The sequence below is a fragment of the Eufriesea mexicana genome, unplaced genomic scaffold (genome assembly GCF_001483705.2).
Source record: "Eufriesea mexicana isolate 0111107269 unplaced genomic scaffold, ASM148370v2 scaffold1312, whole genome shotgun sequence".
In the NCBI taxonomy this organism is placed as follows: Eukaryota; Metazoa; Arthropoda; class Insecta; order Hymenoptera; family Apidae; genus Eufriesea; species Eufriesea mexicana.
The window spans coordinates 1,208,767-1,224,149 of NW_016909446.1; the positions used below are offsets into that span (position 1 = coordinate 1,208,767).

Sequence of the window (15,383 nt, forward strand, 5' to 3'; positions counted from 1 at the left end):
GTAATATACTATGACCAAAATAAATATTTATAATATAAGTATAATTAAATTCAGCCTTTCTGAATATCATATATAAATATTATGAAATTAAATTAATCTCTAGTTTTTAGTTATAATATGGAAATGATTATTACTGAAAGTTTCTTAAATTAGATGTTAATCAATACAATATTCAAAATTTTTTAACAACAAAATGATATTAAATTTATCGACGAATTTGGTATTTTATATTACATTTGTTTTATTTTACCCACACTATCTAATACAATATGAAGTTTACAAAGAAATTTATTTAATCTATCTAGATAAAGACGGGTGCGGCGCTATTGCGCTTTGCAACTGGAACTGGTTTCAGTTGTCGTTTCAGTTGAACGCGAGACGTTGGTGTCGCAGTTATTGTTCGTGGCATCTCTAACCTAACCTGTTGAGCTTCATTTTACGCGTCTTCTGAATAACTTCTAACATTTTAACGAATTTGTTTTCCTGAAATAGAAGTTACTGAATAGAAAAAACTACGAAGATGGGTTGCGGAATGGGAACGATAAAATATCTACTCTTCATATTTAATTTTATCTTTGCGGTTAGTATTAGTATTAATTTAATTTATCTGTACAGTTTATTCTACTTGTTTGTAACGAAATATTTGATCTACATTTAGTAATTTTGAAATGTATTAGCATTTAATATAAAATAATTAATGAAATGACAAATTTATTTACTGTAGTGTCTAAAGCGAATGCTGAAATTTATGAATGGGTGTTTACTTTAAAAATATTATCATTATTTCTAAAGTTATTAGTAATTTTCTAAAGAAAATAATATAGTCTGTCATTTCACCATATGGCACAAATAGCTTTTGCGCTGTATTTAATTTGTATCGAGTAATCAATTCACGTGTTATTTTTAAATGTAAATTGATAAATGACCCTCCTATGATTTTATTTAACAATATACTTAAACTACTTTTTATCATTAAAGTACTTTTTGTTTTATGATTCTTTATTATCATGTTATGAGAGGTTAATTTATTGCAAAATTATAGCGAATTCCACGCATGAATTCAGTTTTATTTAACAATTTTCGACTTTAATATCAGTATTTTCATTTTGGCTTTTCCGTTAATATTCATATATTAAATTATAATATTAATTATTATGGTGCTTGAAATATAAAGATAACAATGAGGGCTGGGTCACAGATAATAAATCAGTATTTGTATATAGTTTTACGCATATTTGTTTAAACAGACGCCATCGATAGGTCGTGAGTCATACGATAAGAAGAATTCGTTGTGCTTAAAAAATTCATATACTTTCGTGAGTTGACATTGCTAAATGGTGTTTATGTATTATGCACAGAAAGTTTAATTTCTTGAATTCGAATATATTTGTATGCCAAAGGTCAATTTACATAATTACATATTTTGTATTTCTTTGATTGAAATTTTTCTAGTTACAAGTAATGTCAATATTAATTAAAAATAGTTATGAAAATTGAACGAAAAAAGTGTAATGTGTATTTCTTTTCAACTATTAAATAATCAATGCAAAACTTCTAGTTGTGATTCTATGATTCATTCTTCTCTATCTAGTTTGCCTGGATTATATAGTTGACATACATAGAACGGCGATGTCGTTAATTTTTTCTATAATTTAATCCTTTGTGCTTAAAGCTGAGTTACTGAGTTAAAATTAATTGTTCCGGAGAGAAGTTCTATATCTTCTATATACACATTCTATATGCATTTCATATTATACATTTAGCAGTTTGGAAAATGATTTCTTGTAAAAAATTGTCAATGGAGCTGCAGTATCTGTAAACTTGCGAAACTCTGAACTCTTGTTGTCTTTTCATTATCAGGATTTTACGATTCCATGTCGTAAGGCCGTAACGACCGGTTTTTCTCTTTTTCGTTTTTTATAATACATTAACACAAGTACCTGTGCATGTGGGCGACGTTAAGAAATTCCATTCCCTACAAGTGACGTACACGCGAACGATTGGTTGTCAGGAAATCCCGAATGATTGTGAGTTCTGTTCGTATGGAAGAGAGAGTGAGAGAGAAAGAGAGAACGAGGATACTGTTCCTCCCGTGTTTCGGTGAACACACTAGTCGTCGAGTTTTGAGTATCTACCCTACCCTCGTCTCATAAAATTTAGATGTGTCGCTACGATCGTCTCTACGACAGTTCATGTGTTTTTATTTTTTTGACCGTGTCATTTTCAATTTTATGTAGACGAGTCGATATCAAGCAGTGAGAAAAATGTCGATGAGTTGTACCTCTCAGTGTATTAAATACTTGCTTTTTGTTTTTAATTTCATCTTTGCGGTAAGTTGTTGATTAATTTCTTCTTCGGAATTAAGATCGTAGAACCAGAATTTGAGGTTCTAAACTGTTTTACCTATCGAACTGTGTGAGCCGTAGATAGTTTTCTTCTCACTTAAATTTAATATCAGAATAGAAACGGTTTTTAATGTAAAATATTTAACGTTCCTGCTAAGGTTATTATCACCAATAGATTTAATCGTTGATACGCGTTCGTTTTTATGCAAAATCGAGTGAAAGAAAGTTGGAACAGGGTCTTAGGGTATTAGAAAGGAAAAAGCATAGTCAAATATTTAACCTTTAAGACGACATGACTAACGTAGTGGTCCGGCGAAGTTTATATGCTTTTACGATAAAACTGCGTCATTTCTTCACGGTCAGAGGGGAACTGGAAGTAATTCTGCTCTAAATTACCCGTTTTATTCAAGGTTCTGTTGTGTTGCAGTATCCTTGAGGTTTTATGGTCGCGAAGAACGTATCTTTATATTTCGTCTCCAAACATATATATGTATACAATACCACAATAACGCGTACTCATAAATATTGTTTTATTATTACACACATCTTACGTTGAAAACTTAATTTTCACGCTTTCAGTACTACGTGAATCTAAAGCACATGTTTCATAAAGTTCGTGAAAATGGCGATTAAACATAGCGAAAAGTTAAAGTGATTAAACTGTGATACGTAATGTAAATAAGATTTCTTGCAAAATGAATCGTTTTGTGATTTTTTTAACCAGGAGAATTGTATCGAGTTTCCTGCATTGTGAATCATGTCATTAAGAATTTACGCATTCGTGGAATACCCTAGCATGAATCTAAATTTTGACCATTATTGAATTCAACGCTACACGGTGTTCGCGTGTGATGCTGAGTAATCTCGCAATTTACATTGCGCCATTTTCTAGAGATCGAGGAATCGTGCTAATTTTTCGACGTTGTTTCGTTTTTCGTTTCTTCCATTTTCATTAACCTTGATTGACACAATAACACTGGTATTTACTTGAACGTTCATTCCTGTTGCTATTGGTCTGTGTATTAACAGTACCGTGTATTATCTTTCTGGAAATAATATAGTTCCTGTTGTACGTAATAACGAGTGTTAGAATAATGAAACTCCTTTGTGTCCGATTCCTTTACATAACTTGCTAATTTCAAACGTACTTCGGGTATTCGTTATATCACGTACAACAGCTAAATATACAATCGTGTCGACACGTTTCCTTTTCCGCCTTTAGTTATCGTGTAACAATACAACGTTGTAGATAAATTCACTGCTAAGCAAGATAAATTTTTCATTCTGTAGAACATGATCAGAATTTGGCACGGGAAGCTATAATTGGCGCATATGTAGAACGAATACCGGGCTGACCAAGGCTATGTTCAAGAAAACACTTTTAAATTTATTTTTCGATTAGAAATTACTTTTCGTTAAATTTGAAATTTGAATATCGTTTTTATTAAAATATATGTTATTAACATTTTCGAACTGGATTTGACATAAAGGTTTTGTTACTCGAACTAAAAATTCAAGGAATAAGAATCGGATGATTAAAAATTTCAGTATAATATTGGAGAATGCTTAGAATGAAACCTTTCCTATTACAGTATCTTCAAAAATTACTCAAACTGTCTTCCATATTTAATTCGCGTTGTCCTTTACGCGTCTTGCAGGCAAATGGAAAGAATTAACCAGTCTTATTCTTAGGCTGAAATAACTCGATCTTTGCCATGTGTGTCGAGTAATCACTGTACTCGATTAACCTATCCAGAGTATGGTTGGCTGACAAATTCGAATCGGATGCATCCTATCAAAGAGAGCTTAACTGCAATTTCGTTTCCTCAATTACTTAATCAACAATTCGTCAGAGGTAGTAAAAAAAGAGATGGTTCATTTATAAAGAGAGTTTGTATTATTTATTACTTAACAATTAACATATTACATCTACTCGTACCTTATTCGCATTATTCATCATGTACCGCGTTGAACGTTGCGTTATTCGAATAATTACAGTATTAGCTGAGCCACAGAAATTTTGCAACATTTTGCTAAAGCTTATTCGAGGAATCGAGTTATTTGGAAAAAGATTGTGGTAACAAGATAGCGACTGAAAGCGCGATAAGTATGATTCCCGTAAGTTAGGAGAAGCGTATTTTCGATGTATTCGTGAAACATGAGGATCAATTTAATTTGTGAAGATACAGATCGCCAGAGCAGATAAATACACATATGATTTTAGTGTTTCTAAGAATAGCGATAAAAAGTATCGATCATGCGATGAAATGTAATCGGTATTTCTTGTAATCTATCACACGTTTCTTTGAACAATTATGTCACGTTTCATTATACACTTTGTTATTGTGAGATTTATGCCACGTCAGTAAGTTTTTACGGAAACAAGGTTGAGTCATCCGCATTTGGTGCGTTCCGGTTATTTTGCACGCAGACTCAACAATGGTGGCCCCATGAGCGCGCGACTTTTAAAGATTTTTCAAGGCTTCGATGTTTTCGAACCGTGAACTGGTATTGTACGGTAGGTTATGGCAGTGTGAAAGTCTTCACGAACCAGTTTCCAGTTGACATCATATGGTTTTGACGCATCTTTCATTTATCCCTTACTATTATCAAATTTCTGTTTCGACGCTGAAAATATGTATTCAACACATTTCTACTATGTTTAGGCACGTTTCCAAGAGTTATAAGCACTTGTTATCGTTTCCTTCTTTAGTTCGACATTCGGAAAAATGTATTCCGTGAAAATGTGCGAAATCTTTTTTCTCGACAATAGGTAATATCACTGGCAGTATTTATGGTTTAACCAATTGATTGATTTTGTGGTTTCACAATGCTGCTTTCACCGCCTATACTTTCTTAGAAATAATAATGATAAACGCAGGCTAACGTCAGTCAAAACAGCTTACTCATTTCTACTTTGACTAAGGGCCAATTCCTCATGTTCATCCGGTCCAGAAACTAAAAATATATATAAGCATCTCCGAACATTATACAGGGTCAGTTCCTTCTCCGCCGATACATACTACGTTATTGTATTTTTCGACATAGCCTCGTTGTAAAATTCGCATTGCAAATAGAAACGTTCTGAAGAATATTAAAGAGATTAATTGGTTTACAATCTTCTTTATCTAGTTGACTGCAATTTGCAGAGATTGCGAAATAATCGCAGGTTATAGTACGAAAAGATTCACTGTCGTCTAATGAAGTGACCTTCCGATATTAATTAATAGCAATAACATGTCAATCCGCAGTGTTCACTGAAACCATTAATACTCATAATAGTTCTAAGTGCAAGCATAAACCTATCTGAATTGATTTATACACTTATAAACGGATCATTACTAACGCTGGTGTATCTCTTTAATGAAGATAGGTAGACGGATTTATAAATATATATTTATCGAGTAATATACAGATCCGTTCGAGTCCTCAAGCTGTTTCTTTTAATTTCTTCAATAAATTATTTGAATCATTAAGTACATTCTTGATATGCTATCACAAAATGATTCGTGTTACGCTGTATTTCACATTTTTCGTTAAATCGTTGATTACGATTATTCTTGAGTATCGATTACGTTCACATTGATTTCCCGTAAGTGTTTTGTCAAGGAATCCACTTGAAATTATTTGTTCGAAAATATCAACGTACATCGTGGCATAACTGAGTAACGAAAGTTACGATTTCCATTTAGAAAGTACAAATTGCTCGTCATTGCCTGCGGCTTCAGCGACCTTGAATCTTCATTGAAAAAATTCAGGACTTTTAGACGCTCGTAAAACACTTTGATTCGTATGGTGAATTTCCAGCTGAGAGAACATTCAGTTCAGACAAAGTCAATGGGTCGAATATAGATCTCCATCGGTAGACGTATGTTACTTTACAGGAAGTCAGTGCCGAGGTGTACGTTGAATAGGAATGATGTCATCTAGTTTAGACGATCATATATTTACATTCTTCGCGTACGAGTATGTTATCATGAGTACAAAGCATATTGTGCATGGACGAATCATCTTGATGTAACTAGAGAATTCTTGTGTTTATCTTGTTTGTTATAGCAAGTTACTCTTGGATACCTTGAAACGACAATTAATTATAGCAAATACAGATAATCTTATTAGATACATTTACTTGTTAATTCGAAGGTCATAAATTGGCGAAATCTGTAATAGATCAGCAGTTAAGGACCAAATCGAAGGAGTTTCCCAGGGACAATGAATATTTATTTCCATGCTGACGCATAAGATGCCTGTACGCATGCGTGCAGATTGAATTTAATGCAATAGTAACAATAGCTTCGTGAAAATATCTCGGATACTAAGACGAGCACTGGTTATATGCATCGGGAAAAGTCGTTGGAAATGTCGGTTTCTACAACATATTTAAAAATCATTTAATTCGGAAATACCAAATTTTCCTCTTAATAAATGACGTCATGCATATTCTTATATACATACCCATACATACGTTTACACTTCTTATGCGAATAGCTCGTATAGGTTTTCAGCTTTGCGAGGATATGTGTTACACGATAGGAAAACTTGTACGACAAAGTAACCTAAAAACTGCAACCTGAATCAGAGCGCCATAAGTCGCGAAACTATGGCACACGAATTAAAGGCAGATTTCAAATGATAAATTCACGTCACGTTCTAATATCGAGGGACACACATTCGCACATGTCTCGCTCTCAGCATCGATCATATTAGTTTCGAATGTATGCGAGGCACGGAGAAAATATACTGCTATAAAGTGTCAAGGATACGGCGTACGATGTATTGGTATGCAATTGGCTTTACTTAAGCGAGTATTTCCAATTGATCTGTTTGCACCCATGAAATATTCCATCGTTTTAACGATTAATGCGGTAGAAATTGCAGAACGTAAATTTTAGTTGATTGTAAATATGTCAGACTTACCTACTGAGCTTGACGCAGACAATATGGCGCGAATTTTTAAATCTACTCGCAGTCTAGTGATTCCTAAAAAGTCTTATAATTAAATATCGTTGAAGCAACTGTTAGTATTTCTCGTTTAATTTTAGTACTGTAAGAAGCCTTTTATCTGATTTAGATGTTACGACTATCGGTGATATTTTCACACATTTAATCTAAACGAAACATCGAGTAATCGCAATTTTCTTGAAACATTTTTAGTGTTATTTTATCATTTTGTTTTCCACCTTTTATCAATTATTCTGTTTCTTTGTATTGTTGACCGATATCTCATCGTTTACAATCGTTTGCGATTGATAAACTCCCGTTAAGATTTTACTACTGTTTTTGTAATGTTTTTATAACGGGTAATAAGATTTCCTGTAAACTTCTGATCATATCATAATCGATGATATATTCGAGGAAATTAATAGCCCTATCGATTGTTTTCTACTTTAATTCCAAGAAAGCTAACTTCAGAGATGAGTTTTAGCTTGTATGATAACATGATTCTATGAAAGGTTATTACAGTTATCCGATTAAGTGCAAATACTCGTGTCAGTCAAGATTTGTATCGGTATAATCATAAAAGTAATGACATGCAAGATTGTATTATAATGCTTAGGCATATTAACAGGTGGATTACCTGTTCGTTGGATGAAAAACGTCAGTGTCGAATAGATAACATCATTATTGATCTTGTTTTATCGATGAGTCATTTGAAATGAATAGGACATTTTCCTGGTGTAGATAACATGCTCCAATATTAAATATTATAAAAAAGCGAAATTTTGAAATTTATAATTTCCGGCATCGTTTAATTCGTATAAATTTTATTTATACGTATAATTTTATAAATTTACAAGTGGTATGGAATGGTGATGATTTTATTAGGACTTTATTGATAATTCAACATTTTGTGAAGATAGAATTTATTGAAAAGTAAAATTATCAACGAAATGTTTATAAATAATATATCTTTATTTTTCGCGCAATAATATTCAATTTATTTTTGCAACTTAGTCAGTGAAGTATATATTTCGTTGGAAAAATTCTCGTTTAGTTTTCGGGATCTATTCTTTGTTAGAAGTCCGTTGAACCACCTGGCTTGCACCTGGAACATGACATAAATTCACCTTCGGCCATTTGTAATCGCGTTCCGAGATCGGTGTACCATTTACAGCATGTTCAGTGCCAACCGGTTAATATTGTGCAATGTGATGTAATAAGTTGCAGTCTTAGCCTTCAATCGGAATCTTATATATAGCAACTTGATAATCGAACCGATTGAAAGTTATATAGTGGATAATTGAAATACTTTATTATACGTTATTAAGTAATTCTTTAATGGATATATTTTACAAGTATTTTGTTTATTATATTCATTCTTTTAATCGAAACTGTTATCTGTTGCAGGTATGTGGATTAGGCATTCTAGCCCTTGGTGTCGTCGTACACTTGCAGATGGCAGATGTAAATGCACAGATAAATGTAAATACCACGTTCCCATCGATAACTTTGATGGTTCTCGGCAGCATAATCTTTGTAATATCATTTTTCGGATGTTGCGGTGCTATCCGGGAAAGTCATTGTATGACAATTACCGTAAGTATTAGCAATTTGAATGTCGCTTAATATTTAGATAGAACGGGCTTTATCCATCTTTTGTTTTTAGTTTGCGTCGTGCCTGTTGTTCATCTTGCTGCTACAAATAGCAGTTGCCGCCTATGCCTTCATAGTTGTTAAGAACAGTGATGAGAATATTGATTTAAATTACCGGAAAATATTCGATACTTACTTTTTGAATGAAAAAAACCGTGAACTTATCGACTTAATTCAAAACAGCGTAAGTACTTTTATTCGTTTTATTTTTATGCGTTATTTTACAATATCATTTCCTCTATAATTCGAGTGATTAAATGGGTACTTTTAAAAATGAACTTTGGAGTGAGAAAAAAAAATTTTTAAATTTGATTTTGTTAAAAAATGATTTATCAAATTTCAAATAATTTTTTTTAGTTGAAATGTTGTGGTGTCTCGTCTTACCATGATTTTGATGGCCGTGGCTCTATTCCGGCAAGTTGTTGTTCTAGTTCTACAGGAGACACTTGTAGTGCAAGTAATGCGTACACCGATGGTTGTGTGAAGCAAATAAAATTGACACTTACGACAATAGGAGTATTATTTGGCAGCGTTGCTATCGCTGTTGCCGGCGTTGAGGTAAGTTTGTTATTCACTGATGCATTATTTATAAATTTTTAATCGTTATTAAAATACTTAATAAATATTGTGCTAGCTACAAAAATCTTTTTATACGCGTGTGAAATATATTCTTAATGTACGATATCAATATATAAAATCTATATGTACACTGTATTATGTTTCAGTTGATTGGTATCATATTTGCACTTTGTCTGGCAAATTCTATAAAGAATGCTGATCGCAGAGGTTACAGAGTGTGAAAGTTCAACAGACATTGAAAGAAGTACATACTAAAAGTAAAAATAAAAAATAATGTCACAGATAACACTATCAATTAATAATTTGATATTAAAACGTAATGGAAGATACAATTATCCTACTGAAACAAATTTAGACAATTTTATAAATGTTGGATTGATGAATGAGAGGAAAGTACCTTTTACTTTAATTTGAAACACAGTTTTTGTTTGAATTTTTACTTTGATATATAATATTGAATGTATAAATATATTATTTAGTATATTTTTAATTTTGGTATATTTATGTTAAATTAGATTTATATGTTTCATTTACGACAAATAAAATAATTAAAATAATGATAATTTGTCGATAATAATGATAATAATAATAATATTTGGGGCAAAATGTTTTTAGAGGCTTAATAAGTTTCATATATGTTACTTCATATATTAAAGCTTCTGTCTTAACATTTAGTGTGTCATTTTTGATGTCATGATTAGTAAAGATTATTAGCAGTGATTAGAATATCAATTTTTTTTAAAAGCTCTTTTAAATTTGTTAAATTAAATCTTATAAAATATTCTGGTTATGAAAAATTAAATCATAGTGCATTATATAGCTTTGTGAATATTTATAGGAAAGTATTTTTATAATAATGTTTTCATAAGTATTACACATTGCTTGCTTTTATAAAATACAACTTATATTGTTATTTGTACAGCATACATTCACTATACTTTTCAAAAAATACTGTTAAATTATATTTCTCTCGTAATAAAATTTATTTTATCTAAGTTTTCAAGGTTAATAACATACTTGTTGCCTTTTTGAAAAAAATTGTTCTTTTTGTGAAACTTCATATTACTATATTTTTGATTTTTGCATTACTATTTAGGTATTACAGCTATTTACATGCAAATGAAATGTTGATATCATTATTTAATGAAATTTTTGTCGATCTTAATGGACAATATGTTCGAATGGACTGTTATCAATAAAAATACCAATAATATTTTTATAGGAACGGTTTTCTAAATTGAACATCGAATATGCGCCTTTACATTCGTTATATTGTCGTTATTTATTAAGTTCAAGAGAGGATAACTTACATCTGTTGTGCTATAATACATACTATTTACAGTGTCCCAATCACGTTTTTATATTTATCAATGGATTTTTTTTCTTTCGATTGGGATACAGAATCAGTGCTTCAATAATCGCATTTTCGATATAATGCAACTTACACGTATCTTATAACTATCATTAAACGATTACTTCGAGACTGCAGGACAAAAGTTGTTTTCGTTTGGAACTTCTTCGTTGTAGTTATTAAATATTAAAATTAGTGATTTGATAAATCTCTATAATCATTAGATATAAACATGTTGTTTTCGAATATAATATGTATAGTTTTCTTTATTCATTTTCACATATAAACGACAAATAGATTATTTTTGCTTCACGTACATATATGGTTATAAGACATTGTGTGTAAAAATGTATTGATGGAAAAGACAACTTTGTATTCGTACAGTCTCCATTTCAAATATTGAAAATATTCATCGTGTTTAATATATATTATATATATTATATATACTATACATAATATATATAATATATATAATATACTATAATCGACTCGATATCTTAAACATTATACGGACTATTTTACTCCTAGTAATTTGACCAAACGCAAGTTAACCGTTTATCTCAAACATTACGTATTCTTGAAATAGTGTGAATCTTGTACAAATTATGATGAAGTATCTACTTGGTACAGCGTTTTGATCAGAGCGTTACTATTTTCCTGTTGCGAATTTTTATTTATGTTATTTCTATGGTCTATGATTCATGCACCGAGCATGTTAAATATATTTGTTTGAATTTGAATTTCCTCTATTTTTATCTTACAGTTGATAAATAATACATTCAATACATTTTCGTTGAAGATGGAACAGAAGGATATACGCACTTGTAGCGTACATGTAACACATGTTTCATATAAATAACAGGATATTACGGTGTCCTCAACGTTTATCAGTGGTCGTTGACGAGAAAGAGTACAAATTCCTATCAATATAAAATTGTCGAATACCCTTCTTATCCTAAATTTTTCTAAGCTCAATTTCGGAAGATGATGCGTGACATCATGTTACATTTAAATTATACGTTTCCATTTGAAAAGTGTAGAAACAGTTATTCTATCTAAATATTTCAAAGATACTATTTGTTCGCGATTTGTTGTAACTGATCTTTCAAATTTGTAGATCTTTTATGAAACTAAAATTTCATGTGCGTAAAAGATGTAAATATCATTAAGATCATGATGTCTGATAATCTTGTTAAACAAGATCATCAATGGAAGTACTATTTGAAATATTCAAATATACAGTGAAGTATAATCATAGTTCCAGTCTATGATATCTTTTTCATCACGATAATTCATATATACTGTACATATTACACTAATAGTGTTTAGACCACTTCTTACATAACGTTATTCATATTTTAATGTGTATATGCATATAGTAATTAATAATTCTACTTCCATCTTGTGGAAATTACAAATGAAATTCTTCAATGAACATTTTTGTGTAAAGCAAGTTCTTCATACATAAAACACGAGCACGACAGTAGTCTTTTAATGTAAAGTAAATAGTAATTAATACTATGTTATTAAATTTTGTTCACAAAAATTAAACAGTATATTTCACTTTGAAAGTATTTCAATAATAATCTATGCTCGCACTTAAACGTTTGTAGAAATCTTAATTTGTGGTATTCAAGATGCAAGTAGATACTGAATAAACAACATTCTTATTTTTAAGGAAATCAGTACTCTATTTACAGTTTCGAATATTTACGAATGTCATAACAAATAGTAAGTAGTTGGACATCAAAAAAAGACATACATCTTGAGAACCTCTGTCATAAATAGGCAAACAATACAATAATAGCTATATTTAATCACTTATTTCATTGGTCTATTTCATAATTTACTTTGTGCAGGAATATTTATTTGTTATTCAAAAAGGAGACATGATTTAAAATAATAAGAGTACAAAAAATTTGTTTTTAATATTTTCGAATTTTCTCTATATTTCATGGTATAGAAAATGAGTACATTATCGAAAGTTTGTGTTAAAGATTTTTCGAGTAATTTAACAAAAATAAATAGATATCGTCACAATAAAACTATACTGACCCTTAGCACAACACCCGTAGGATATATTGGTACAAGGAAAGCAACTTGTACCATTCTATCGAAATTATATGCAAATTACGATATGTGTAAAGAAGCATACGTACGACGTAACAAGAGTAATAAAAAGTCAATGTTATGATACAATTGATCTTCGTACATTTTAATTTGATGTACCTTTGATACAGATATCGGAACTTAACGCGGGCGCAACTGAAATTTACCGCGGTGTAAACTAAGCATGCGCAATGGTCTACAATTAAAACAGGACAGTTTGCCTATCCTTACAAGAGTTCTCATTTAACATGTAACTTTACGATAGACTTCTGGATCGAAGCTCATCCTAGAGCGGAGAAAGCTTCATGATATCACTACGAAGCTCAGCAGACGGTGTGTCATCCAGATCGATGAGACTAGTGTTCGAGCCTGTCGAAGAGGGCGCCACAATCTCGTCGAGGAAGTCAAAAGAGGCCACGGCTTCGCGCTCCTTATCTCCATATCGCACGAAGAAATCGTCACCTCGCCCGATAATCGACGGCCTCGAAGAACCCCAGGTTGACGGCAGTCGTAGCACACGATGTGCCTGGGCCGCCGATGCTGAGAAACCAAGCGCAGCGGGTCAACATGCCTCAGACCTCACTTGATCTCTTTTCTCTTTCTTCCTATACCGGCTCTAGCAGACACAGAGTAGCTCGGCTTAGCACTCTTACACGTATCACGTTCCTCTCTCTCTTTCTCTCCCTCACTCTCCATTATAGTATATATTTGCTATTCCTTTCTAGGCTCTGCCGTACATTGTCACGTGATCATCAGTTAACCTCTCTCAGGAATCGATGCTTTCATATGGAGAGCTTTGTGTATTGGCAAGTGTTCGATTTTTCATGCATAGCTTCGTGACAGCCAAACAGCATAGTTAGAGGTATGTATATTTTTATGAAATTGCACGTATTGGTAATATTTGCGAAGGTTGTTATGTAGTATTGTATTTTGACATGAAATTGATATTTATTTTATTACATTAATGTATGCAATATGATATTTGTCTGTCATGAGTAACTTGATATGGCCGAAACGAATGAAAGTGAAGTGTTTATGAAGATTATTATGTTAAAAGCTGATGTACTAGATATGTAAGGTTTATGTTATTCTTTGCCTTTTTTTCATACGATGACGAACAGGAGGATGATCAAAACAATAGAATATAATGGAAAAGTCGAACACCTGCCAATGACGCAAATTATTCAGAAGCGATATTTTCCAGAATGAGAGAGAAAGTAACTATTTTATGTAATCCTTGACGCAATTCCAGACGCATTGTTAATTTGGTACGACGACAGTGTATGATAAGTAATAGAACAATGGAAATATATTTACATTATAGCATCCAATTTTTAAGTACGAAAACGATATTCAAATACAATGTTTGTATTTCACCAACTGATCAATTATGGATCTGCGTTCAAATTTCACGCATACTTTGGTTACAAAATCATCTTATCACAATGAATATTATTCTATAGATAAAAAAAAAAAAAACAAAAAAAAAAGACATAAATAATTAAGCAATAGTGTATTAACACATTACGGACAAACCTTCCACGAAAACTTGTATACAATTTTTATTACCAAGTTCTCAAAATAATAAAACATAAAATATATAAGAGGTATGCAATATCTTGAAATATTATATCGTTCGTAATGTGTTAACCGTGAAATCGGAATTTATTAAATATATATCAGATTTTAATTCGGCTAATAGTAGAAGGTGGAATTGCGTAAAGGTGACTCGTAACAAATTTGTTCTAACGTCTTCTGGTTAATGATCTGTTAGTAAGCCAATAGAAAATCCGTTGTAGCCGTACAGTTCACGTTGGATCAGGCCAAAATAGGTCCCGGTGAAACGATTCCTCCAAACTGGCATGTCGGTTACAGAAACTGATCGTCACTAAGCCGAACTACGTAGCTTTTCTTGTGACAATCAAAGCACACCGCGTAGGAGCTACCATCTGAACAGAAAACGTGGAAAAGGCTATGTACAGCGAGGGCTACCAGCGTTCGTGTTCTTGTTCCGTTTTCTTTTGTAACTGTACAGTGACGGGGTGTTAATCGACCAAAGACACTTAACAGCGTGACGTGTTAACGCGTATTGTTGATGTCAGAACACACGCTAATATACTTTCCATTGCTAAAATTTAAAACGATAAAAGGGGAATTATTATTTTACTTTTCTTTGGTTCATTCAAAATACATTTTCACTTTTTAACGAATACATCTTGCGTCAAATTACATTGCTTGACTTGTTAAGTACAGTAGCGTGATTTTTCATATTGTTAATAATGTTATTTCGAGTATGACAAGCAGAAGCAATTCATTTTTTCGTAATGCATTCTCAGGAGTTGAAACATGTTCGTTCTTTTACGAGAGCTAGAAGAAACGACAAGGTTGAAAGAGTTTGGTCGAGA

General features: G+C 31.8%; 2 protein-coding genes across 10 annotated transcripts in view; one reads left to right on the forward strand and one right to left on the reverse strand.

Moving 5' to 3' along the window:
* Positions 1 to 349: 349 nt before the first annotated feature.
* Tspan6 (tetraspanin 6) lies at positions 350 to 9,945 on the forward strand. 2 transcript variants are annotated; one of them, XM_017900635.1, is made up of 5 exons: positions 350 to 580; positions 8,694 to 8,882; positions 8,953 to 9,123; positions 9,297 to 9,497; positions 9,665 to 9,943. In XM_017900635.1, the coding sequence occupies exons 1-5, from the start codon at positions 521 to 523 to the stop codon at positions 9,737 to 9,739; spliced, it is 696 nt and encodes a 231-aa protein (XP_017756124.1). In that variant the 5' UTR covers positions 350 to 520; the 3' UTR covers positions 9,740 to 9,943. The 2 variants fall into 2 exon arrangements, with proteins under 2 accessions (XP_017756124.1, XP_017756123.1); XM_017900634.1 differs by lacking the exon at positions 350 to 580 and adding an exon at positions 1,973 to 2,330 and having other exon boundaries at positions 9,665 to 9,945.
* Positions 9,946 to 12,576: 2,631 nt separating this feature from the next.
* LOC108547967 (uncharacterized) overlaps positions 12,577 to 15,383 on the reverse strand; it is a 382,271-nt gene continuing 379,464 nt past the window's right edge. For 6 of the 8 annotated variants that reach the window (XM_017900711.1, XM_017900710.1, XM_017900709.1 and 3 more), the window contains one exon: positions 12,577 to 13,518. In XM_017900711.1, coding sequence (XP_017756200.1) covers positions 13,265 to 13,518 — 254 coding nt within the window. In that variant the 3' untranslated portion in view covers positions 12,577 to 13,264. Of the gene's footprint in view, positions 13,595 to 14,783; positions 14,928 to 15,383 lie in introns of all 8 variants that reach the window. The other 2 variants (XR_001890237.1, XM_017900712.1) reach the window with 2 other exon arrangements.